Raw genomic sequence first — 23728 nt, forward strand, 5'->3', positions numbered from 1 at the left:
CGGGCGGGGCTCCCCTCCAGCGCCCGGGGCGCTCCTGCTGCCCGCCCTTCTCTGTCAATCACCCGAGGCCCCGCCTCCCGGCTCTTGATTGGCTGGGCCGCCGTCGCTCCGCCCCTCTCTACCTGTTCTTTTAAACCGCGCCGAGCACCGCCCCCAGCTCGCCTCCGCTGCTTAATTCGCGCCTCCGCGCCTTCCTATTGGCTAGGAGGGACGTCGGTCACGGCTCATGACGCGCCGCGTGCCGTGCCGTATCCCCCCACCCAGGAAGCTCCGCCCATTTATTCTCAACTCGGCTCTGGAGGGGAAAAACAATTTCAAGATGGCGGCGGCGCGGACAACAATGGGGGGCCAGGGGTCCGGGCCGGCTCGCGCCTGAGGGCGGCGGCGGAGGGAGCGCGGCGGGCTCCGCCGGGCCCCGCGAGGCGGGCAGGGCTGAGGGAGAGCGGGGCAGCGGAGCGGCGCTGGGCTCGGGCCAGAAGGAGGAAGTGGGGCGGGGGGGAGAGGAGCGGGCGCCGGGCCGGGCGGGGGAAAAGACCCGGGACGATCCCGGCGGGGAGCGCAGGTAAGGCCGGCGGGAGGGGCGGCGGAGGCCCCGCCATGGCGGGCGCCGGAGCGAGCAGCCGGTGAGCGGCGGCGGCCGCCCCTTCGCCGCCCGGCTCATGGTGCTGCCCCCCTGCCCCATGGCGGAGTTCGTGGTGCCGCGGCACAGCGCGGTGATGGAGCGGCTCCGCCGGCGCATCGAGCTCTGCCGGCGGCACCACAGCGCCTGCGAGTCCCGCTACCAGGCCGTGTCCCCGGAGCGCCTGGAGCTGGAGCGCCAGCAAACCTTCGCCCTGCACCAGCGCTGCCTGCAGGCCAAGGCCAAGCGGGCCGGCAAACACCGGCAGCCGCCCCCGGCGCCGCCGCCGCCCGCGCCCCCTCCGCCCGCCGCCGCCGCGGGGAGCGCCGAGAGGAGCGGAGCCAACGGGCTGGACGGCGAGGCGGCGAGCGGAGAGCAGCAGCACGGCCGCAGCAGCGCCCTGATCGCGGTAAGCGCCGCCCGGGGCCGGGTGCTGGGGCCGGGGAGGGACCGGCGGTCGTGCCCGGCTGGCAGCGGGACCTCTCGTCTGGAGCTGGATGGGGGAAGGAAAACAAGCTCTCGCGGCTAGTTTGGCCTAAGGTGCGAGGGCTGGGTTGGGGCCGCTTTGCGGAGTACCCTGTCTGCTGTGTTACAACTTCGCAGCCGATAAGGGCTGTTTTGTTTTCGCTCGTCACCTCTGCATGCTGGAAGAGTATAGAAGAACTGTGGCATGGTGGGGTAGGGGTAGTGGCAGGATTTCTGTGATGCTTAAATCATTCAGAGTATTTTGTGGTTCATATTTATGGCTAATTCACCTAAAATGCCCCTGCAGAAACTGTCAGAGGAGTATTAATACTGCGGTGCCTTTAGATTTTTGTTTGCTTGCTTAAGTTTTCACTTTGGGGTGTCAGGGTTTTGTGGGGTCATTTGATAAGGATATGCTTATTACTGGGGGGGAGTTTTAAGACAATGTGTCTGTTAATTCTGGTTCATATTGGAAAGAATTTCAGTGGAAAGGCAGCTGCTTGTTTGCTGCTCACTCTAGTGGGTGTGAACACTATGAGAATCCCACTCCACCCATTAAAAACTGGCTTAGCTCAAAATCTTAATGTTTCTCTGGCTTCTCTAGCATTTCTGGTTGTCGGGACATATTCACATAGCCCTGTTTGTATATCAAGATAGCTATTGCTTAACTTATTCTGGGCCCTTTAAATATACTGCTGTGTGCTAATGTGTCAGTAATGTAGGTTAGTAGGATAACCTCTTAAAGGCTGCCTGTCCTAATACCTGTCTGCCTTAAAATCAGGTATTTTTAAATGGTGGCCTGCATGAAAATGATTCTGTAGCACTCTGAGTGTCTTTAAAAAGGGACACTGGGTTAAACAAAGATATTCCCAGGTTAATAAATAGAATCAATAATATTTTTATGGTGCTCTGTGTATTTGATTGGATGAGAAAGGAAGGAGGATATACTTCTCTGTGTCTTCGACCTCATTTTCTGTTTTTAAAATAGAAATACAATAGAGCTTTTATGTATGCTTGAGTGTCCAGGACATAATGTGGAATACTGAAGGATGGAGTTTATCGATGTCATCTTTACTGTGACCAGCACTAGGCAGCCTGGGTGCAGTTTGTAGTATTTACAAGTTGAACTGAAAGTGTTACTTGACTGAATTGTTTCTGTTCTTGCTAATACACCTATGAGACTCGAGGACTTGCTGGCTGTTGAGAAGACTGAGGTCCTTGTGACACAGTTAGGGCACTTCAGAGGGCTGCTACAGAAGGGTACTTGAGGAAGAGAGGAAACCTTGTGCATTCCTGACCCTGATTCTCTAAAGCTTTACAGTTAGCTGTTGTTTAGCAGATCGATCTTGAATGTAAACTTGTGCCAAAACAAAAATTACTTAAACTTGGTTTTTATTATCTAAAACCTTGGTGGAGGTTCTGTTTATTTCCTGCTGGGCTCTTGGGCTTTTTGCATATGGGGCTCTACCCCTTAATAATGTGTATTTTCATTACACTCAGGGCTCTTTAGCATGTCAAATCCTGTTGCTTAAACTGCCACTACACGAATTCATATTGATCTTCTGAAAGAAAGATGTCTCTAATTCATTGGTGTTGTTTCTCTTAAATCACTTTGGATGTGGATTTGATCTAATTAGCGTCCATTATAATGAGGGCTCTCAACAGCAGTAGGTTCTGAAGTGCACTGCACATCTTGGGGGAAGCCCTTGTACAGGAAGCTGCTGCCAGTGGCCAATTTACACAACAGAAGAGGGGGTTTAGTGTATGAATGACTCTTCCTCGGTGCTGGCCTGCTGTTTCCTTCCTAGGATCCATGACTGTGAGCTTAATTGCAGCTGCTGATTCATCACCTCGTTACTGGGGTATAAAGTTGGTTTGCTTAGTAATTCAAGTCTTGGAAAAAAAACACAACAACAACACCTCTGCTGCTAATTTAATTCCTCTGGCCTAGAAGGTCTCTCTCTAGGTTGGTATTTTACCTCTGCCCATCATGTTGCCATTTTCAAGACCAAACATGTGCTTTGAAGTGGAAGGATATGGGCTTGATTTCCAGTGTTCAATAAAGTTTGGATGAACACCAGAACTGTCTTTTAGAATGTCCTGGACACATCCTTTCCAAAGAATGCTGCTAGCTCAGTGCAACGTGCATTATATCAGCTGTTGCTGCTGTAACAGTCCAGATTTTTCTGTGAAGCTGCATATGAATCTGCTCTTGGAAATTGGTACTTTATGTTGACCGTTAATGAAGCATTTATTTTGGTCCCTGAAGGAGAGGGCAGTTCATGTAAAGGTGAAGGCTTTTGTGAGGTCCCGTAGCAGTAGGACATGAAGCTGCATTGCCCCAGGTGTGGACAGTGTGGGTGCTGCCAGGTGCTGTGCTGCAGAGCACCTTCTGTAAATCCACAATAGTCACAGGGAACAGGGTGGCACCACCACTTCCTCCTTAGTGTCTTGTATGATTTGTCACGTGGACAAAATCAGATATTCTCTCTTCTATTAGTCTTTGCTCTGGTTTAGATCCTGAAGTTAGATGGATCTTGCTTACAGGCAGAAATAAGGGGTAGATTCTTCCTTGATTCCTTACTTAGCTGCTGTAAAATTTGAGCTACAAAAACTGAGAGAATACAGCATTGATACAGAAATACCTTGGACTATTTGTGCATCACTTAGACCTGTCCCTCATTTGAGAAAAATATTGAAAAACCTTCTAGCTTCCTACTTCTAAAAAACTTCCAGACCATTATTTAATGGGAAATCCAAATGTTGACATCTACTTGCCATTTCTGTTCTTTATCATGACATTATTAAGGCTGTGGTCAAAGTAGAAGATGCTTGATATTTGGATAACGTGTTTGCTGTGTTAATCTTCCAATTTTGAGAAACAGGGAACTTGGGAAGAGATGGGGCTTGTCATCTAGAACATTTTTTTTCTCTGCCAGGTTCTGATACATGAAATTGAATAATGGTGTTTAAATTCTCTTCAAGAGAAAGGTTGGCTTCCTTGCATTTCTGTGGTAGGCAAAAAGGCAGTGTATGGCTGAGCTGAACAGAAGCTGTTTCATTGACATGTGAATGAGGAGAATGGCAAAGATCTGGATTTTCATCTCCACTCCTTGTTTTATGATGTGGTGTCTTGGAAGGAGAGCTGCTCCCTGTTTCTTACTGGGTTTTTTCCCCCCACCTGAGAGCAGTTGTTGTGCAGAGAGTTTGCTTTGTCTAGAACTGCCACAAAACCACAAACAGTATTTCTGGAATGAGCACAGAAGTCGAGTCAGTGGCCTGTCTTGAGAAGGCTTTGTGTTAAAGCTGAAGAGCAGCATTTATTTGGGAGTGATAGATGTTTTGCATTAATATTAGTTAAATACTAAATTAAGCAAAGCACCAAGTAAACAGTTTTAAATGAAATTGAAGTCCAAGGAGAGCAATGCACTGTTTCTTGGTTGAGAGACCTAAAGTAATAAATTAAAGGGAATAGATTGCCCATATTGTACTGACAAGTGTTAATGACGTTCCTCTAACAAAGCTCAGGCTGGTACTCTTAACAGTTCAGAAGACCTCATTTTTGTGTAAGCTGTGGTATAGGGGTGTTAAATTGTGAAATTATGTTTTACCACAAAGATAGCAAATTATTTACATGTTATTTATATATAGCCATGGTGGAGTGTAGTCTTGCCATCATTGTTTGTTTTTGCTGACAAGTCTGATAGTTTGTTGCCCAACAACTCAGACAGGTTTTTCTTTGTCTCCTTTTAATTCTCTGTGAGGTATTGTTTTATGTTTGAAACATTTCCCTTACCAGATTAGTTAGATATGCAGTGATGTTTCCTAAGTTGTAAGGATCTGGGAGTGACTGAGCTGCTGCTGCTGCTGTTTAAGTTCAAGTGAGGTGGAGGATCCGGCATTGCTGCTGAAGGCACAGGAGTTTTTTTGATTCAGCAGAACAATTCCTGTAGCAGAAGCTGCCCCTTGTGACTAATGCAGGCTTGGGATATTTATAGACATGCCTATCCACAGCCCTTCTTCACTCCAGCAGGCAGTCACCCAAATACAAAAGTCTGCTGGAATTAAAGTAAAAATTAAAAAATAGTCCAGCAGTTTGGTTCTGACAGCACAGTGGAATGCAGGAACACATTGGGCAATAAAATGCTTTCCGTGCAGGGGGAATGCAGCTTTGGAAGCTGAGGGTAGATGCACAGTAAAGGGGGAGTTCTTGCCATGGGGTGTAGTCAGAATGTTACGTTTTCTATCCAAAATTCATACACTACAATGTCTGGTATTTGCATTGTTATTCCAGCTTAAGGAGTTTTCATCTTTGTTGCTCTTGTCCTTAGTAAGGTAGGAGAGGAGAATCAGTGTCTGTAGAGCACCTACTGTGAACTCTGGTTCATGGGAGCTTATCTGTGCTGCAGTACTGGCACTTCCATGGCAGAAAGATTGATGAATTCTGATTTGGTTTCCCCTTTTAGTTGAGAATGCTAGGAGCCATATTGGAGCTAGTTTTTTATTATGCTTGTAGTCTAATATAGCATTTCTTCTTTGAAAATGTCCAGCATTATGTTTCTCTTGTATATCAGAACAAATTCTTGTAGACTTAATTCTGATATTGAAATGATAAACTAATTTGAAATAAAATACAAAAGATTGAAGCTCTACTAAATTCTGTACAAATATTTAAATCTCTATAACAGATACTTTAAAAAGCTAAATAAAAACATTACAGAGCATGAGAGACACAGTATGGGTACCAGATTTTTAAGAAGTTTCTTTTCTGCCATGTTCATGAGGTGTTGGTTTTTTTTAATGAAACCTGCATACAGTTTGTGTGTGTATATATATATTTACCATCTTCAGTTACAGGTCTCAAAGTATAGCAAAGTAGTGGATTTTTGTAAATGTACTTTAGCTTAACTGTTCTCAGTTTAGCTGTTCTGAATGGTAAAGGATTTTTTGTTTTCAAGCAAATAATGTGATCTAAATTTTCATGCCTGTTAAGTTCTAATGCATTGAAATGTCATTGGTTTCAGATTATTATCTAAATCTAGTTTCAGGTATTAAATCCACACCAAAACAGTCAACACCAAACAAACAAACAAAAAAAAAACCCAACAAAACCAATCAGAACCACTGTTTTGATCAGTGTTTCATGCCCCTTCCCACCAAGGCAGTAAGAGAGCACTGCCCCAGCCTCTGAAGTTTTGAATTCTGCCAGTGCTAACAGACAAGCAATAGATTAAGTTTTCAAACTTTTCTGCTTTCTTGTTGGGCTTCTGTTGTAGTTCTTGGACAGCTTTTGTGAAGTTGGTCAATTTGCCCCTGCAGTGAGACCACAGTAGGGCTGAGGGCCATTGTGGTAAAGCTGGTGGGTTTAAGACAGAGATTGACTATATCAAAATGCTTTGTGTGCTCTCTGTTTTCTCCTGGAAGCTTTGTCATTTGCCTGGGCACACATCCATCTCTGGCACTGCGAGCCTGTCTCCTTGTCAGTGTGTGAGTTCTATGGCCAGAGGCTGCTGTGTTGGACACCTTTTGTTGTCATGGATGCCACCTGGGTTTTGTCAGCTTGTGTTCTGTGCATGAGGAATGCACAGTTGAGCATGTGTGCTCCTGCCAAGGAAGTGTTTATGGCCACGCTGAGGTCTGTGTGTTCTGCTCACGTGAATAAAATGCAGTTCGGGTGATGAAGGAGGTGCAGCCTCTGGCCACTCAGTGGCTCTTTGACAAACTCTCTGACCTGTCCTGGGCAAAGGACTGAGGCCAGCTCACATCCCCTGCCTTGCACTGTTCGTATATTGGTATAAATACTTCAGACAAATGCTTTTGGGGTAAAATTTTTAGGCATAGCTAGATAGCAGTGATCTAGAAAGTTCATCTTTTGTTGGAAAATTGAATAGGCTGAGAAAATGAGAGGACACTTCTGTACCTGATCTTCTGACAGTGGAAATGATTGGCTCAGTGTTACAAATAAAATTGGTTTATTCTGCTGAGGAAATTATGGACAGCATACTGGAGGAACACTGTGCCTTACAGGATGGTAATGAACAAAAAAATTAAAGCTGAAGGGGTTTTCTTAGTGAATAGCAAGCTATGCTTTACTACATCCATGTGTTGGTTGTTTTTTTTCATGAGTTTTTGCAGAAGAGAACAGGTTTTTCTTGCCTTGAGAACTCTGTTGGAGCAGCTTGATATGTAGATAGCTTGCAGTCTGACTTGTATCTCACATGCAGCTTGTTATTTTTCCCCTCAGACTAGATTATTTGGATAGACACAGACAAACTGGGGAGGAACTTAATCTCCCTTTTTTCTCCAAAGGAATACAGTTTTAGGTGAAAGGAGGATTTTGTCCCAGGCAACTTAGAGTCAAAATGTCTCCAAGGATCAGATATCTGAGTGTTATGACTGTTAAAATCCATAGAGATCTGAGAGTTCCCGAGCTGGATATAAGGGGTCTGTGTCTTTTTCTAGACTGCAGTGAGTGTAGCTCACAAAACAAAGTTATATTTTGATGTAAGTTTTCAGGGAGTTGGGTTTTTCCCTAACTATTTAGAATTAAGGAGGACCCATTCCCAAACTTTGAGTAATTTGATTCATCATATAACCTTGGGCAAGTTACTCATCCACCTTGAGCTTCAGTTTTCCTGGTGGGAGTATGAAGTAAACAATGGGAAACGCTGAAAGCCAAATGTTGTGATGGAGTTGAGGTTTTTTGCTCTCTGTTGTTTTGTCTTTTTACAAAAAAGTAAATTTCCGCTATTCTTTCAAGTTGGTGTTTGAAAAATGCACTAGAGAGCTGCTACTCCAAGCTGAGGACCTGATGTTCAAATTAAGAAATTTCAAGTTCCAGCCTCCTCTCCAGATGTACACCTCACCTCATCCTACTCAGTCTTCTGCTGATCTTGCTATTCTGCTGCTATTTCCATGAGCCATCCAGAAGATCACAGTCTCCAGGGAAGCTGGAGTCTGTCCCACAGATAAAAATAAGGCTTTGCTGTTACCTATGCAAGCATTAAACAAATTGTGGGGGTTTTTTGCTTTTACCTGTGCAGGAATTAAACAGATGGTCTGGGGTTTCTTTGCCCCCAAAGATCAGCTCACTGTAGACGGTTAAAAAAAAAAAATAGAAACAATTAACTGTGAACCAGTCCTTCTGTCTGTAAATCAAAGAATGCTGTTGCTCAGGCAAGTGTGTAAAATTCTTCTGATAATTTATGCTGGCCCTACATCCAGCCTCTTGCTTGAATGCTGAGATCTTGAGGTTTCCCATTTTTCCTTGGATAGAGTTTTCCCCAGGGGTTAGTGGACTGCCTTGTGAACACTGCAGGTAATATGAAATGAACCATACTTGCCTTGAGGTTTATTTGATGAGCTGCTTTCCTGCCATCTGAGAGGGCTGTTGTTCAGTGACCCCACACCTCAGATGGGTGGCTCTTGGTGGAGATTCCTGTTGAGTGTCCTGCTGAGATGTACCAGGGTGTCTGACCCAGGCTGGGAGCTGATGGCAGTTTCCCCTTCAAGCTCCCTATGCTGTTGGAGCAGCGTCTCTGCCCTGCAGGTTTGTCTGCGTTGGTGGAGCGTTCCAGCACCAGCAAAGCTCAGATTTTTTTACAGAATGCACCTGAGGGAAGGAAAAGTTTATAGTCACCTTTGATGTGTGCAGGAATTCTGTTTTCAGATGCTTTTGAGGTCAATAGAAAGAACATTATATTTGCAAGAATGCTGGCAAGAAGGAGAAGTTGAACAAAGGTGCTCAGGCTCTGGCTGTGAAGCTGCTGCTGTAGCCACTGGTCGCTTCTAGGTGGCATCACGAGAAAGAGAATCTGTGCCTTCACCATCTGTGAGAGGCCAGCCGTGGAGCTGCTCGGGACTCTGGTGTCAGAGCAGCTGGCAAATACTTCAGGAGAAAAGGGGAAAGGAATGAACTTGCTCTGCTGTGATAGAACTGGCTGAACTCTGAATTGCATTTTCCACAAGTGTGAAGCAATGGTCGCTAAGTGACAAATTGGTTTTGCTTCAGTGCCAAAAGTGTGATTGTGTATAAAATTTATATACACAGTTCTTCTCTAAAAGATATTATCACACGAGAATTATTCATTTTTTCTAAATATTTAAATGTGGGACTGCTTTATAAATATTTAAATGTGGGACTTTTATGAAAGAGTTTCATGGTACAATTATGCTGTAAGTGTACATAGATCAAATAGAATACAGCTTTTTAGTCTCATCTGAAATTTGATTCTTAACATTAATGTTTTTCTCCTTTTGAATAGGAAAAATCATAGCATATTCCAGTTCACAGCCATTTTTCAACTTTTTGTTGTTTTTAGAGTACATGGCAGCTTCTAGTTTTGTCTGAAGGAGGGGGTGTCTGTTTAAAGTAGTTCATGTTTTTTGAAAAATTTCTGTAAGAGATTATAGTGAGGACGTAATCTCATGTACTGACTTGTAAAACAAAATGTTACCAAAATAAAGATGCAGTCTTTGATTATTTTTCTGAAATGTTTTGTTCAGAGCAAGACAATGTTCTGGTAAGAAATAAAAATCCAGATTTGTGTAACATAGAACTACATAACTGAAATATTCCTTTTCTTTTTCAGCAGCTCCATGAGACTGTGAAAAGAAAGCTTGATAGTGCTGCTTCCCCTCAGAATGGAGACCAGCAGAACGGCTATGGTGATGTGTTTTCTGTGTCCAAGAAACTGCGTCGTGAGGATGGTCTGGGAGTGAGTGGGTCTTCCAATGGAATGCCCCCTGTGTCTCCACTCCATCATCTTGACAAGAAATCTGGTACTGGTGATACCTTACAACTTAATGGGAAACATCCAATGGGGCTCGATGGCATAAGCAAGAAGTGTCTTCCAGATTCCAGCCTGCAAATGAATGGAGGTGGTGATGCTGATGATTCATTTCCTCTGAGTTTGAACAAAGAGCTGAAGCAGGAGCCTGTAGATGAGCTTCCCTGTATGAATCCTGTAGCAGGGGGTTCTATATCGCAGAATAACCTGATGCCTGATCTTAATCTAAATGAGCAAGAATGGAAGGAGCTTATTGAGGAGCTCAATAGATCAGTGCCCGATGAAGACATGAAGGATCTCTTTAATGACGACTTTGAAGACAAAAAAGATGCAGATTCTTCAAATTCAGCTGCACAGACTCCATTACCACAAGACATTAACATAAAGACTGAGTTTTCCCCAGCACCCTTTGAACAAGAGCAGCTGGGATCTCCCCAGGTTAGACCTACTTCTTCAGGTTCAGCATTTATTGGTGCTGCTTCTGTACCTGTAAGTGCCGCTTCTACAACGGTTGTTAGTTCTCAGGCTATGTTCCAGCCTTCCAGTCAGTCAATGACCGAAAATCCTAATCAGCCCATGATGCAGGCATCAAACCACTCTCAGAACATTCAGAGGCCTGTGTTATTACCTGGGAAGTGTGCAGGAAGTGCCAAAGAAATGTCTTCTGCTCATCAACTTCAGCAGATTGCTGCCAAGCAGAAGAGAGATCAGATGTTGCAGAACCAGCAACAAGCTTCACAAGTCCACCAAGCAAATCAGATGTCGACATGGCAACAGCCTGGGCCTTCCCATAGTCCACTGGCTGTCCCATATACCATGGAAAATCCTACTAGCCCATCGGTTTATCAGCCAGACTTCAACAATCAGAAACTCATGATGCCTAATTTGGGAAATAAAAGCTCACCAAGAGCTGGAGGCAATTATCATGTGAACATTTTGGGTCATCAGCAAAACAGCTTGAACCAGAACCCTGTGAACAGTCAAAGCTCTATGCTGGACTATGGGAACACCAAACCACTTTCCCATTACAAAGCAGAGTGTGAGCAGGGGGTGGCAGTGCCTGGGCAGAACAAGACTTCCATGCTGGCATACATCCAGCAGCGCCAGCAGCCACCACTGTCCCATGTAGGTGATGACCAAAATGGGATGATCCTGTTGAAACCCAAGCCTGGAAACATTGCCTACCGACTGCCACATGGTCAGGTGAATGTCCTGAGTTACCTTTGCTCATTAGCAGATTTAAGGTTGTTGGGTAGGTAAGGCTGGAGTGAAGATTCCTTGGTATAGTTTCAAATGTTTTTATTGATTTTAAAGAGAAAAATCCTATATACAAGAATCTTAAACAAGAATCATGAGGTCTTTTTTCCACTGGGGACAGTTTTTAATACTGGGTTCTAGGTCATGTAACGTGTGATTTCCAGCTTAATATATTTTGTGGGCAACAAATTATGTCGTGCTTCACAGAAGCTTCTACTTACAAAGATAAATAGATGCTTTGTAAACTTTTGACTAAAATAACTTGTATAAATCTGTAGTGTTACACAGTGTTCTCAAAGAAGCTTTGATTTCTTTACCTTGTTTTTAGTCCCTACTTGTGTCAGAGTTGGCTTACTATTAAAAGACCTACTTTTGGAGAGAGGTGGAAGTGGGGGCTGCATTCCTGATTTCTTGGGTGTTCCGTGGAGCCTTTCAATTCTATGGATTTTTATTGGTTAAGTCTCTGGGCATTGGGGAAGCATGGCATAGGAGAGAAATATATAATTAAGAATGAATAATGGTAATGTTTGTTTGCTTGAAGCATGTGCTTCAGGTTTTCCTGTAATAGAAAATTCCAGATGGTGCTCCTTTGCCTTGTATAGAACTGTTACTACACGTATGCTGCAGGTGAAAATTTCTGTAGTAGTGGGTGGAAGTATAGACTCATTGGATTCTGTAACATGTACCTGCAATGCACATACAAGAGGACTTGTTGAAAAGAAGAGGTATTTGATTAAAGTTCCTCCAGCAAAAACTGTTTGAGATCCAACTCTAGTCATATGTTCCCTCAACAAAACAGAAGACCTGTGAAAAAGCTCTGATTAGTCTGTGATAAAGACCACACCGGTGTACAAATAGAAATTTGAGATCAATGTGTGCTTCATTAAAAAAATGGATCTCATTGAAAGCTGGCAGAAGTAACAGTCTAACAGCATTTTGATGGAAAAAGGGTAGAGATGATTGTGTGTGTCACATCTCCCCCTCACTGAGAAATGTGAGGGTGACCTTGTGTCTACACTGCCACATTTGCACTGAACTAGCAGAATGAAAGCTTTGGGAGAATTTCTCAAAAGCTTGCACACAGAACAACTTAGTGCAGCATTCCTTGTATTTGGCTTGTGATTCCTTATGAAACTGCAAAGTGAGAACCAACAGCCAAACCCATTAGCTGACTGTTGAAATTAAACATAACATTTTTTTGTGTAATTAGAGATGAGGCTGAACTGTGCTTTAAAATGATGAAAACTGTCAAATTTCAAAGGGATTCGCTGGTAGTAAGAGGGAGGTATCAGCTTTTGAATGTTCCATGTTGTTTTTGCTTATCCCAAGTTCCAGTCTCAAAAAAAAAAAAAAGACAAAAAATGCAGACTTAAGAAAAACTTATAATATCAGACTTATCTCTGGTAGTATTTTTGTCTGTGGTGTATGGTGATGGTTGGATTGCTGGAAAAATACTTTAAGACCCATTTTGACCAGCGGAAACCTTCTCCCCTTCACCTGCAAATAGTAAATTCTATGCTATTATAAAAAAGCAGCTTTAGGATGGGAGACATAAGCAGAATGAAATGTTGACAGATGAGGTGGGATTTCAATAAATGCTTTGTATAATAAAAATGTAAAATGTAGTGTTTGAAAAACTGCTACCAAAATGAACTGAAGCTGGGTTGTTTGAAGAGCAGTTTGTAAGTGCCTGAAAAAAAGCACACAGAGACATACTGACCTGTTGAGCTGGAAATTGGGAAGAACTTTGAGACTGGAGTTAAAGCCTCTATTCCTAAATGCTGTGGAGCTTCTGACGCTAACTCCAAACTGGCAGTTCTGTGTCTGGTGCTGTATAGATGTGAAGAAATGACTGCATTTCTGTAACTTTTGTCCCCTTTTCCTGTGTTCTGCAGGATCAGAACCCTGCTCCTACTGTTCCTCGTGTTCCTGTTTCTGTCCCGGGCCCTGGGGTGGCTGCCCAGGCTCCAAATGTCTCCATGGCAGGTAACCACAGCAACTCGGCTTATCAGCAGCAAGCAGCAGTGATGAAGCAACACCAAATGCTGATGGACCAGCAGAAGCAGAGAGAGCAGCAACAAAAGCATCTGCTCATGGAGCAACAGAAGCAGCAATTCCTAATGGAACAGAGGCAGCAGCATTTGCTGGCAGAACAGGTGAGAGGGGCCAGCTCTCTGTTTTCTAATTTGTGCTGCTTTGCTTTGGTGCATGAAATAGCATTTGGTGTTTTAGAATCAGAGAATAGTTTGGTTGGGAAGGACCGTAATAATCATCTCAGTTCCAGCTCCTCTGCCATAGGCAAGGACACCTTCCACTAAACCAAATTGCTCCAAGCTCCATCTAACCTGGTCTTGAAACATTTCCAGGGATGGGGCGGCCACAGCTTCTCTGGACCGCCTGTTCCAGTCCCTCATCACACTCATAGTAGATAATTTCTTCTTAATATCTAATCTGAACCTGACCTTCAGATGGAGGTCTTGGATTCCCCCATGCTCTATCACTTCATGCCCTCTTGAGACAACTTTGCCTTCCAGCCTTCTTATAAGCCCCCTTTAGGTACTGAAAAGTGCTCTAAGGTCTCCCTGGATCATCTGCCCATCAGAAGCTTTAAGAAAGAAGGAGATTTCACCTCTGAGCTGAAAATGTATGGCAGCCCATTTTGAAGGGAAGGTTGTAGTAGGATATGCAGGATTGTGGGGCTATGGCTATGCCAAGTTCTAGCCAATGGCTCTTTTATCACCTGGAGACCTCCTGATGAAATTGAGGTCTCAATAGAGGTGACAGAAAAACCCCCTCAGTTCTGAAGCCAGTGTAGACAAAACATATAAATGTGGTTGATAGTGTATGAGTGTTGGCAAAGATATGTTTTTGATATTTCAGTTAAAACAATTTGGACTAAGGCAATACAGTGATTATATTATTAAAGACTGAAAGAAAATGCCCAAATCATCAATAAAATCACATCTTCTCTATGAGTTATGTGATCTGTAAGCTTAGAATACTTTAGTAAATCAATCAGTCTTTGGTAACTTGTATGTTAATATCAAATATCAAAGATGAGTTATCATTACTCTCCAGAATGTTAACAAACAGGTATTCTTTGAGAGCAGGTGGGAAAAAAGGAAGTATGGGGTGTGACCTCTTGTTTGTGCTTTTGCATGTCTGGTGGATGGTGATTATTAGAGCTTTGTTAGAGCTCTTAGAGCTGTGGCCCAGTGGGTTTCCTTAGGACAATAACAGACAGAACAGGTGTCAGACCTCTGAACAGTGGGGAGGTGATAAGTAGCATATCTCAAACATGGCATTAAAATATTATTTTCCTATCTATTTGCTTCTGCTTTGCCAGCACATGTTGCTGCAGTAAATATCAGTCTTATGAAAATACTTCATTCATGTCCTAGTTATGGTAACTGCAGTTAACTTGTGTAATTTCCATTTTTCTGTAGTGATGCTCGGACTCTGGTCCAAAATAAGGAGTGGCTTTGCCTTGGAGCTGAACAGCTTTAGACACTGCATTTGCCACATTTATTGGCCTTGTGCTGCCTAGTCAAGCTAGGTCTTGTTAGCATTCTGATTTGATATTGTTCCTTTGGATACACATGATACTGGATGTAGTTTTACAAAAAGATTTCTGAATCTGCTGATGTCTGCTTTGCAGGAAACTTAGAGTTTCCGGTAGCTCCAGTGCCATTCTCTACCACTATAAATTTGTCTCTTCACTTGGCATTCTGTGTATTTTTTAGTTTTCGTCTCCAGGCCAGGTCCTGCAGTTCTTGGTTTCTTTCAGAGCTATGGCATCTCTTGTTGGCTTCTGTGGTCAGCCTCTTTCAGGTCTGACTGGTCCTGCAAGCAGCAGGTCCTCTGTCAAGCAGCCTGCCCTCTTCATTCCTGTGCATGTCTCAACAGCTTCGCAGCTGGAGACATTTGGGAAGGGTGGTAGCGATGTGTATCTGCTGTTTGTTACATTGCACCAGCCTCTCCTCTAAAGGCTTCTGCCTTACCTCTTTACCCCAATACTCTTGGAGGAGAATTTCTGTCCCCTGCTGTGCTCTGTGTAACTTTTTGGATAAGTTGGTAGTTACGCATTGTATCACTACTTGGTTATATCAGCATTTCAGTCTGGGTGAAGGTATCTGAGCAGGAAGAGACAGAAATGCTGTGCCTGATACATTTCATATTGTAAAAGCAGCCAGATGGCTGTTAACACTGTCAAAATCTGAGCCTACTGTCACTACATCTACATTCCCCTCAAGAGTTTAAATTTCATTTTCTCCCAAAGTTTCCTAATAGAAAATTTGCTTGATTTATTTTTCAAATGGTTTGATCATAAAATAGGTATGGGTTGAATCTGCTTTTATTTTAAAGAGGTACAATTATTTTGTGTCATGGGTAGGGTTTGTTTCAGTTGATCAGTGCGTTGCTAAGAAAGTGGTTTGAAACAATGGTTGCAAAACTTGTGTGACTTCTATTATGGACTTGGTTCTGCAGTTTTTCATAACCTTCTAGGAAAACCTGTGATATATGAGAATATGAATTTGTGTGTATCTTTTCATGTTTGCAGACAAGGACTAGAAAGTATTTACATGATCAATTTTTGATATTTCTGACCTGAACTTTTATTGATTTCTAAAGGGGGGTCTAAAATACATTGATTTGGAAATAAAGACCAGAAGAGTAAATGTGGTTTTTTTAATACACTCCCTTTTGCTCTTTTTGTACCTGTATCTCTTTTTGTCTTTAGAGTATTGCTAAAAATGCCTATTGATTATGTTACTGATTAGGAGACCATCATCTCAGATTTTCAGTCTCTGAAAGGCTTCAGACATGCACTGCAGTAACTCTTGTAGTGCATGCTGTTGTTTGTCATCCTGGTCTTGTCATTCATCAGAGTAAACTGACTGTGTTTGAACCTTGAGAAGAAAATCTGAAGTGACTGTAGGGCTGCAGAAGCCCCATTGATTACCAGCTGTGCATAAAAGTATGCAGGCAACTTGTTTTTCTCCAAGAGAGCCCTTGGAAAAAGCTTGATCTGTTTCTAAAATATCTTGCATTGGGCATTTTTCAGGAGAAGCAGCGGCAGCAGCAGGAGCAGCAGCTGCAGCGGCACCTGACGCGGCCCCCGCCCCAGTACCAGGATCAGCCACAGAACCCGTACCAGCAACAGGTTGGACAGTTCACAGGTGAGTAAACATGGCCATTGAAACAATAGCAGAAAAAATACCAGGAGTGAAAAACAAGGTGTCTTCAAATTTCCTGGATTGGATAGCTTTTAATTAATTTATTACATGTCACTGTGCCTTAAAAGCTCTTGACCTATACTCTGATTCAGTTGCAAATTAACAGCTTCCCTGGTTGCAGGTATCTGGGATAACTTAAGCTTCTGATTCTTAATGTTATCTGGGAAATTACTAAAATTTTTATGTACCTTCATTGTTCTACAGGCCTTTTTTATACTTCTATTTCATTGTGAAGGTTGGAAATTCTCTCTATCTTTGATATATTAAGATTCAGAGGGTTTTTTTCTGAAGCCTGACATCACTACTGCCTATATCTATCACAGGCCCTCATTAAAGAAAGATAAGTGGTGTGTTATTTCTCTCATCTCTAGGATGAGTTTAAAAGTCTCTAACATTTCTATCCCTGCTACCTTTAGAAGGGAATGCAATTTGAATTCTCTTCATTACCCTATGTGGGGTTTTTTGTATGAGAAGCAGCTTAGTATGTCTGTAGTGTATTAATTCTGTTAAATTTCCCTTCATTTTGTTTTCTTACTCTCCATGTTCCTGCAGAAATAAATACTGAAGGGGTAAGATGCAAATGGAAATGTAATACCCTCACCCTGACAGTGTTTGTGCCTGTGGAGTGTCAAGTGCAGCTACAACTGGGTTTTGTTACTTAACTGAAAAAACTCAATGCCAATACAAAAGGATTGTGTGCTAACACAGGCATCAGTAGCATCCTTCAACTATTGCACTAAAATATTTTTTATCTTGCCAGTTTTCTACAGAAAGATAGGCATACAACTGTTAGAAATAGAATAGGTTTTGCTATAATGAATATCAGTATTATTAAAAATATTTTTTCTTTGTGATGATGATTGCAACTATTTTTTGCATCTTAAATCCTGATATATGTGCTATCTCTTCACTGTAAATATTGTCACAATAAGACTCTTCCCCCACCCATCATTCCTTTGACACTGGTGTTTTTATTATGTACTTTGTTGATAATTAAGTCAATATAATTTGAATTTATTTTTGATAATTCTGGTTTTATTCAGATAGAATGTTAGTAATAATGGAGATCCAGTATTCTTCAGCTATCAAAAAATATGAGAAAATTCTGCAGCTTACTTTTAGTTTTGAAAGTAGAGAAATTATTAGTGTAGGTAGGTTTCCCCTTGTCGACTACAAGGAGTGTGGGGGGTGTTACATGCACTACACTTTACAGAGCTTTTTTTGCTTCAAATAGGGGGCTGTTTCTTCTACAAGAAGAAATTTTGAACTCAGAATTTGCAATAGCAAAGGACCGTATTTGGTTTGCTGAGAAGACATTTTTCCAAATCACATTGCTTGCCTCTCAGCACTGCATATTATAGTGAATGCTTGACTGTGGAAATCCAAAAGATGCTTGACCAAAAATTTCTGAATTAGATAAATAGAAGATATTCCTGGAATTGGGAAAATGCAGAACTGGCAACCCTACAGTTGTATGATAAGAGATGCACTCTTGTGTATGCATGGAATGACTGACTCTGTGTGTGTGTGTGTGTGTGTGTGTGTGTACAGTAAGAGGTATTTTTTAACAGCTTAGTTAATTGTGCATGCACTTCAAAGCATATGTGTTTACCTTTGTTCACAAAGAAATATCAGAGTCCTGCCTTTAAAGTAATAATTTTTTTTAAATTAGTGATGCTGAACTCTCAGAAGTGGTATTCAGATTTTTTTAGGACATTGGCATATCTGTGTTTGAGATCAAGGTGGAGGTGCTAACTGGAGCCACAGTTAACACTCTTTAATTAAACTCCTGCTCTCTGTGTGTTGCTTGCAGAGGTCAATTTATACGAATGTAGCTGCATCTCTCTTGTGGGTTATTGTGCCTACAAGCCTGGCTTGGCTCTGGTTGAACCTGAGATATTTAATGAACAAAATATTTCTTTGTATTTCAGGGTCATCTTCAGCCATGCCTGGAGTCAGTAATTTAGGACAGTCCAGCTCCGGTAGTCCTCGGCTGTTTCCTCAGAGCCAGAACATGATTCAGATGGGACCTGGACACGCTCCTGTTGCTCCACTGCAGTCGGGCTCCAGCCAGCAGGAGAGGGGGGTGTCTCAGTACCCCAGCATGCAGAACATGCAGCGTGGGGGGTTGTACAACCTGGCACCTGGTATGAGCCAGATGGTTCCCCAGCACACAACTCCAAGTGCCAATGGACAGACCCCCATGCAGAGACAGGGCAGCTTGGGCCAGGGTGCTGCCGTTCCTGCTGCCTACGGGCAGAACACCTTACCAAACTCAAATATTTCTCAGCAGCACAATAAAGGTGCACTGAATGCAACCTTATCTAAGCCACAGATGGCAAGAGTACCAGCTGCTATGGGGGCTCAAAATCCATCTTGGCAACACCAAGGTATCCCTAATATTAACAACCAGACGCAAGCAAACAGTGGCTTAGGACCATTTACTGCCAACTCCTCTTTCCACATGCAGCAGACACATCTAAAGATGTCCAACCAGCAGTTTGCCCAGGGAATGCCTCAGGTAAGCCTAAGCACCAGCAGGCCCATGACCTCGATGAACGCTGCTGTCTCTGGGCAGATGCTGTCATCCTCTTTGGGAGCACAGCCGCGGACAAACCCACCCGCACAGCAGCAGGTACCCTCTCAGCAAGTCTTGCCTGGCATCAACCAGACTGTTCCAGACCTGAATGCTTTCAACCAGAACCCAAATCAGCAAATTCCCAACAGAGGAAACCTGCACTGTAGCCAAGGGTACCCTGTGAGGACGACCAGTCAGGAGCTGCCTTTTGCCTACAGCGGCCAGTCAGGCAATAATGGACTTCAGAACTTAACTGGTGACACAGATCTGATAGACTCTTTGCTGAAAAACAGGACTTCAGAGGAGTGGATGAACGATTTGGATGAGTTGTTAGGAACTCATTAAAATGGGGCCGGGGGCGGGGGTTCTACTTTTTTTAATTATTTCATGAGATATAAACAACTCTTGGACCAAAAAAACCTGTGGCATTGAGGAGACTTGCAGGCATTAGAGGTAAATGGTTGGGAAAAAGACTGGAGCTGCTTCTCACTGAGTGTTGATACGTGGTCACGGCGCACCAAGCAGGTCTGCAGGAGGAGTGTGCTTTGGCTGCGGTCTCTGAGGAGTCGCACACTTAAACAGGTCAAAAAATGCTGTGTCCTAGCCAGCCTTCCAGAGATCTCACTTGCAGTGTTCTAAGACTAAATATTTTAATTATTTAAAAACAAAACAAAAATTCCACAGAACTAGTGCAGAAAGGACGCAAATAGTTGCACAAATTGTGTTTAGGGCTTAGTCTGCAGCTATTACTTGCAATAATTATTTGTTCATAGCTTGACATGCTGTTATAGTACTGTCCATCAAACTTCTGATTTTTGTTTGAGAAGAGGCTGTATGCACCTGAGTATGCTTGCAAAATGTTTGGAATTGTTTCTTTTCCCCATTGCTGAAGCATGTGCCTGTACTCTCAGTAAGCAAGTGATATTTCACAGTAAATATTTCTAGATGCTGGTAATAGATGAGAAAAAGTATTAAAACCTGGCCAGTTAGTCTAGATAGTCATCTTCATAGATTGTAGTCTTTTAAGCTGCAGTTTGCACTCTGTTGTAGAGAGGCACAGTTCTTGGCTTGTACCTTGCTGTGTTTAAAGGGGGAATTTCTTATGGGAGAACTTTTAAACTATAGTAGGTTTAACATGAATTGTAAAGCCATTTACTTTGCACCTGTTTCTTCATAACTTATTTCCAAAGGTAGTTGTATTTAAATGAAGGCTTTGCTTCATGACAGCTCATCTAGTTTTCTTTGTTGTAAAAAGTAAAACTAACCTTTGAGATCAGTTCATCCCCCGAAGTTAGCAATGAGCACAAGACTTTGTCACTTCAGGATAAAAATGAGGTAAAAAGAATTTGGCTGGGAGGTGGAAAGTCCTTATTAGCAATAATAGCACAGGCAGCCTGGGAGAATACTTGTATCAGGGTAGCTCCAGTGTGGAAGTCTCCCCCTTTAAATGCTTTGTTTTTTTTAATACTGGCTTACAAGTTTGATGATCTTTCTATAGACTGGTGGATTTACGTTTTTAATATCCCTTGAAGCAGATGCTGTTCTTCAGCTCAGCCCAAGGAGACGTCTTATCCATGTGTTGAGGTTGGTCCCAGAAAGGACAAAAACCACAATGGGAACGGTCAGTGTTCCAAAGTCCTTACTCTACCAAAAAAATCCCCTATCCACCAACAAACCACCTTGCCTTAACGTTTATTTTAAAATGAAAATAAAGTTGAAAGCTTTTGTTTTAAATGCACAAATACCTCTTCCCTTTCTAAATCCGCTTTCTTGGAAAACTCCTCTAAACTTTCTAACCCAACCCAGCATTGTGATTTAAAAGCAATTTCCTTCAACACAGACTGGCTTCACCAGGAGTTTTCTGCGTTGCAGAATTGTGAGAGAGGGTTTTTTTCCAGAGGGGGTGAAGGGAAGGGAAAGATATCATTGGTTTCAAAGAAGGAAAATATTTTACTGTATCTGCAGCTCCTTTATGAGACAATTTGCACTTTTGAAAACTGCTTTTTTAACACTAATACTTTAACCCTTTCCAAATATGCATGGAACATGGTTTGTCCAGCACACTTAGCTAGTGTGGATGAATTCCGCTCTGTTGATCAGATTTGCTATTTTATCACGTTGAACTGTTGATGAAAGATGTGCATTGATCAGTGGATCCCACCTTTGAACAATGAATAAAACTTCACTGAAGCAGGCTTAATCCCTCATAGAGCTTTTGAAAAGATAACATAAGGATTGTCTTTGGATGGGAAGATAAAGATGTTGGTGACTTTGGTTGTTGACACTTCTGATATTTTCTAGAATAAGTAGTTGAGATGCAAATTTCTGATGCTAGCTTTTCTCATACTGGCAATCTAAGAAAAGAGCTAGTGAGCTTGGTTTACTGTTAAGTTAAACCAAAAACTGGTCCAAGGTAAGTGTCATTAGAAGAGTATAGATATAAACTAGCAATGTCAGGGGAAGGAGTGTTTGCTGTATTTTTAATTTTAAGGGTTAACTTTGCACCAGTGTGCCTTCCCTTCCTGTCAGGGGTGCTTGGGACCTCAATTTCAAGTGACATCCCTCTATGTCACTGGTTTTTTCTCCCCCTTACAAACACTTAACAGAAATAACAGGGTAGTAGGATTCAGCTTTTCTTTCTCCCTGTTTAGGTTGTGGTGAAATCTGCTCTGTTTTCCAGCAGATTTTGCACACAGACTTGGTTCTGAATAAGTTAAAATACAATCCATCCAGTTGTGATTTCTTAATTGGAGGAAAAGAACATCTGCTGTTTGCATTATTACTACCAAAAAGGCAATCCAGCAAATGTCCAGGAAAAGGCAGGTGTGCTCTTTCCTCCACTGTTTCTGGAAGCTAAGGTGGATATTGCTCTGCTTGACCAGAGGGTTTGTTCAGGAAGGTATCTGGGTTTGATGACAGGGCCTTTTCATGGTACTGTTGGAGTAAAATTAGGTGTGATTCTAGACAAACTGGCTTATAATGCCCATTGGTCTCCGTGTGTGAACAGGATCCAAACAGGCTCTGCCTTTGGTCCCTGTGCACAGAACACGGTGCCACTGGAATAAGGTTGGAACAGTTCAATGGAAATGAAAATATGGTTTTGATGTACATGGGTGCATGGGCAGGGCTGGGCTCTGCCCTGGTGCCCTGTAATGTGTCACTGGCTGTGTCTGCACTCGGGCTTTCCATTTGCTGCAGCTTCAGAGCAATAAAACCAATCTCCCCTGAACTGAACCCAGCCAGCCGCCCATGGCTTTATTTATAAACTGCGGTTTTGGTTGGGCAGGCAAGGTGAGAGTGTCACTGTGCAACATCCACTGCCTTCCAAAAACCACGATCCAATTGAAAAGGGTGCTCAAAATTTTGTTATACACATTTCCTTTGTGTAAATAAATGTTTACAATTTTATATTAAAGATTTGAATAAGAGTTAGATCTTCTGACTGTATATTTTTTACTTTTTATAGATTTTAAAACTATAATTCTTTATATATGTGTTTGGGGGGTATTATGGTAAGTTTTATGCTTGTAAATGGAGAACAGTTGAATTTGATGCTAACCTTTATGAATTTTTGTCATTGAAATGTATAAAGAGTCCATTAATCCCCTTATTCTTTTACTACAATTACTGGTGCACACCAAAAAGAAATCCTTCACTTCTGTTTTATCATTATAAAATAAATATTTTGCTAGTGTATTAAATATACATGGTGTGACTTTATACATTTGCATGAGACTAGCAGAGTTCAGCATTGTCGTTCCTAGTGAGCTGGTTTCTTCCCTTCATCCCAACATACAGTTTTTGCTCAGTCTATTGATTACTAAGGCTAAAATTCTGCTGCTGTGTCTTACAATTCTTATGGTTTCAGAAAGTCCATTTAAACAGGCCAGAACTGGATAAAGGGGCCTTAGAAAATGTAACTTTGAAAATCAGGCTTTATGCTACTCCCACTGCTTCCGGGCTTTGGTGGTTTTTTTTCTGGAATGCATTGTAGGCCTTAAGCTGGGAAATTCAGCTGCAGAAGTGGTTGTTAATAGTGAAAAAGATGTTAATAACAACCTCACATGTGCAAAATTGTAGAGTTCCAAAATATGCCAATTCCCTCAGAATAACAGCCTTTAGAGGTTCAAACTGATTTCCTCAAGACTTGTCTGATGCGGGCACATGGCACACAGGAATCCAGCTGAGATGTGGGACACGTGCTGCAAGCAGGAGCTGATGTTTCTGAACAAGGAACAAAGTAGGGCAGCAGTGTGTGTAGCTTAAGGCTGCTAAAGTCCCATAGCCACTGCCCAGCTTCAGACATGGATGGGTCATTCTGCCAGCTTTGCAGTTGGTGTCATTGTGCAGTTGTGTTTGCAGCCCCAGCTCAGCCTCCAGGTTTCCTCTCGGCATCCTGAGTTACTGGAGTGTATTTTTCATGTATTCCTACTCTACAAATTTTGTGTTCTGTCTGGGAGAGGAGGAGACCTGTAACTTCTTTATAAAGAACCAAATGTAACAATCAGTAGCAGTACCAGAATCAGCTGCTTTCAGCCCATGGGGAACCATGAAGTTACATTAATTTTTGCTTTATTGTCTCATTAAAAATGCATTTTGGTTATTGTTCAGTGAAACAAATTTCCCAAGCCATCCCCCACTGAACTGACATCTGTGGTTTTCAAAAGGTTTTAAGGAGTCAATGGCAGCTTGTCACAAACCTTTGCTCAGAACCTGATTTTTATTTTCCTGATGCCAGTGTTTTTCCTGAGAGTAATGGAAAGCTGTAATGAAAGTTTTCTCA

The 23728-nt window shown here is 42.5% G+C and overlaps 1 protein-coding gene across 2 annotated transcripts; it reads left to right on the top strand.

Annotated features, from left to right (window-relative positions):
* Window positions 1–337: 337 nt before the first annotated feature.
* Window positions 338–22610, top strand: MAML1 (mastermind like transcriptional coactivator 1). 2 transcript variants are annotated; one of them, XM_084216140.1, is made up of 5 exons: window positions 338–1028; window positions 9676–11076; window positions 13026–13286; window positions 16196–16310; window positions 18299–22610. In XM_084216140.1, the coding sequence occupies exons 1-5, from the start codon at window positions 660–662 to the stop codon at window positions 19288–19290; spliced, it is 3138 nt and encodes a 1045-aa protein (XP_084072266.1). In that variant the 5' UTR covers window positions 338–659; the 3' UTR covers window positions 19291–22610. The 2 variants fall into 2 exon arrangements, with proteins under 2 accessions (XP_084072266.1, XP_084072267.1); XM_084216141.1 differs by having other exon boundaries at window positions 9679–11076.
* Window positions 22611–23728: the final 1118 nt, after the last annotated feature.

Source organism: Fringilla coelebs (assembly GCF_963513975.1).
Source record: "Fringilla coelebs genome assembly, chromosome: 15".
NCBI lineage: Eukaryota > Metazoa > Chordata > Aves > Passeriformes > Fringillidae > Fringilla > Fringilla coelebs.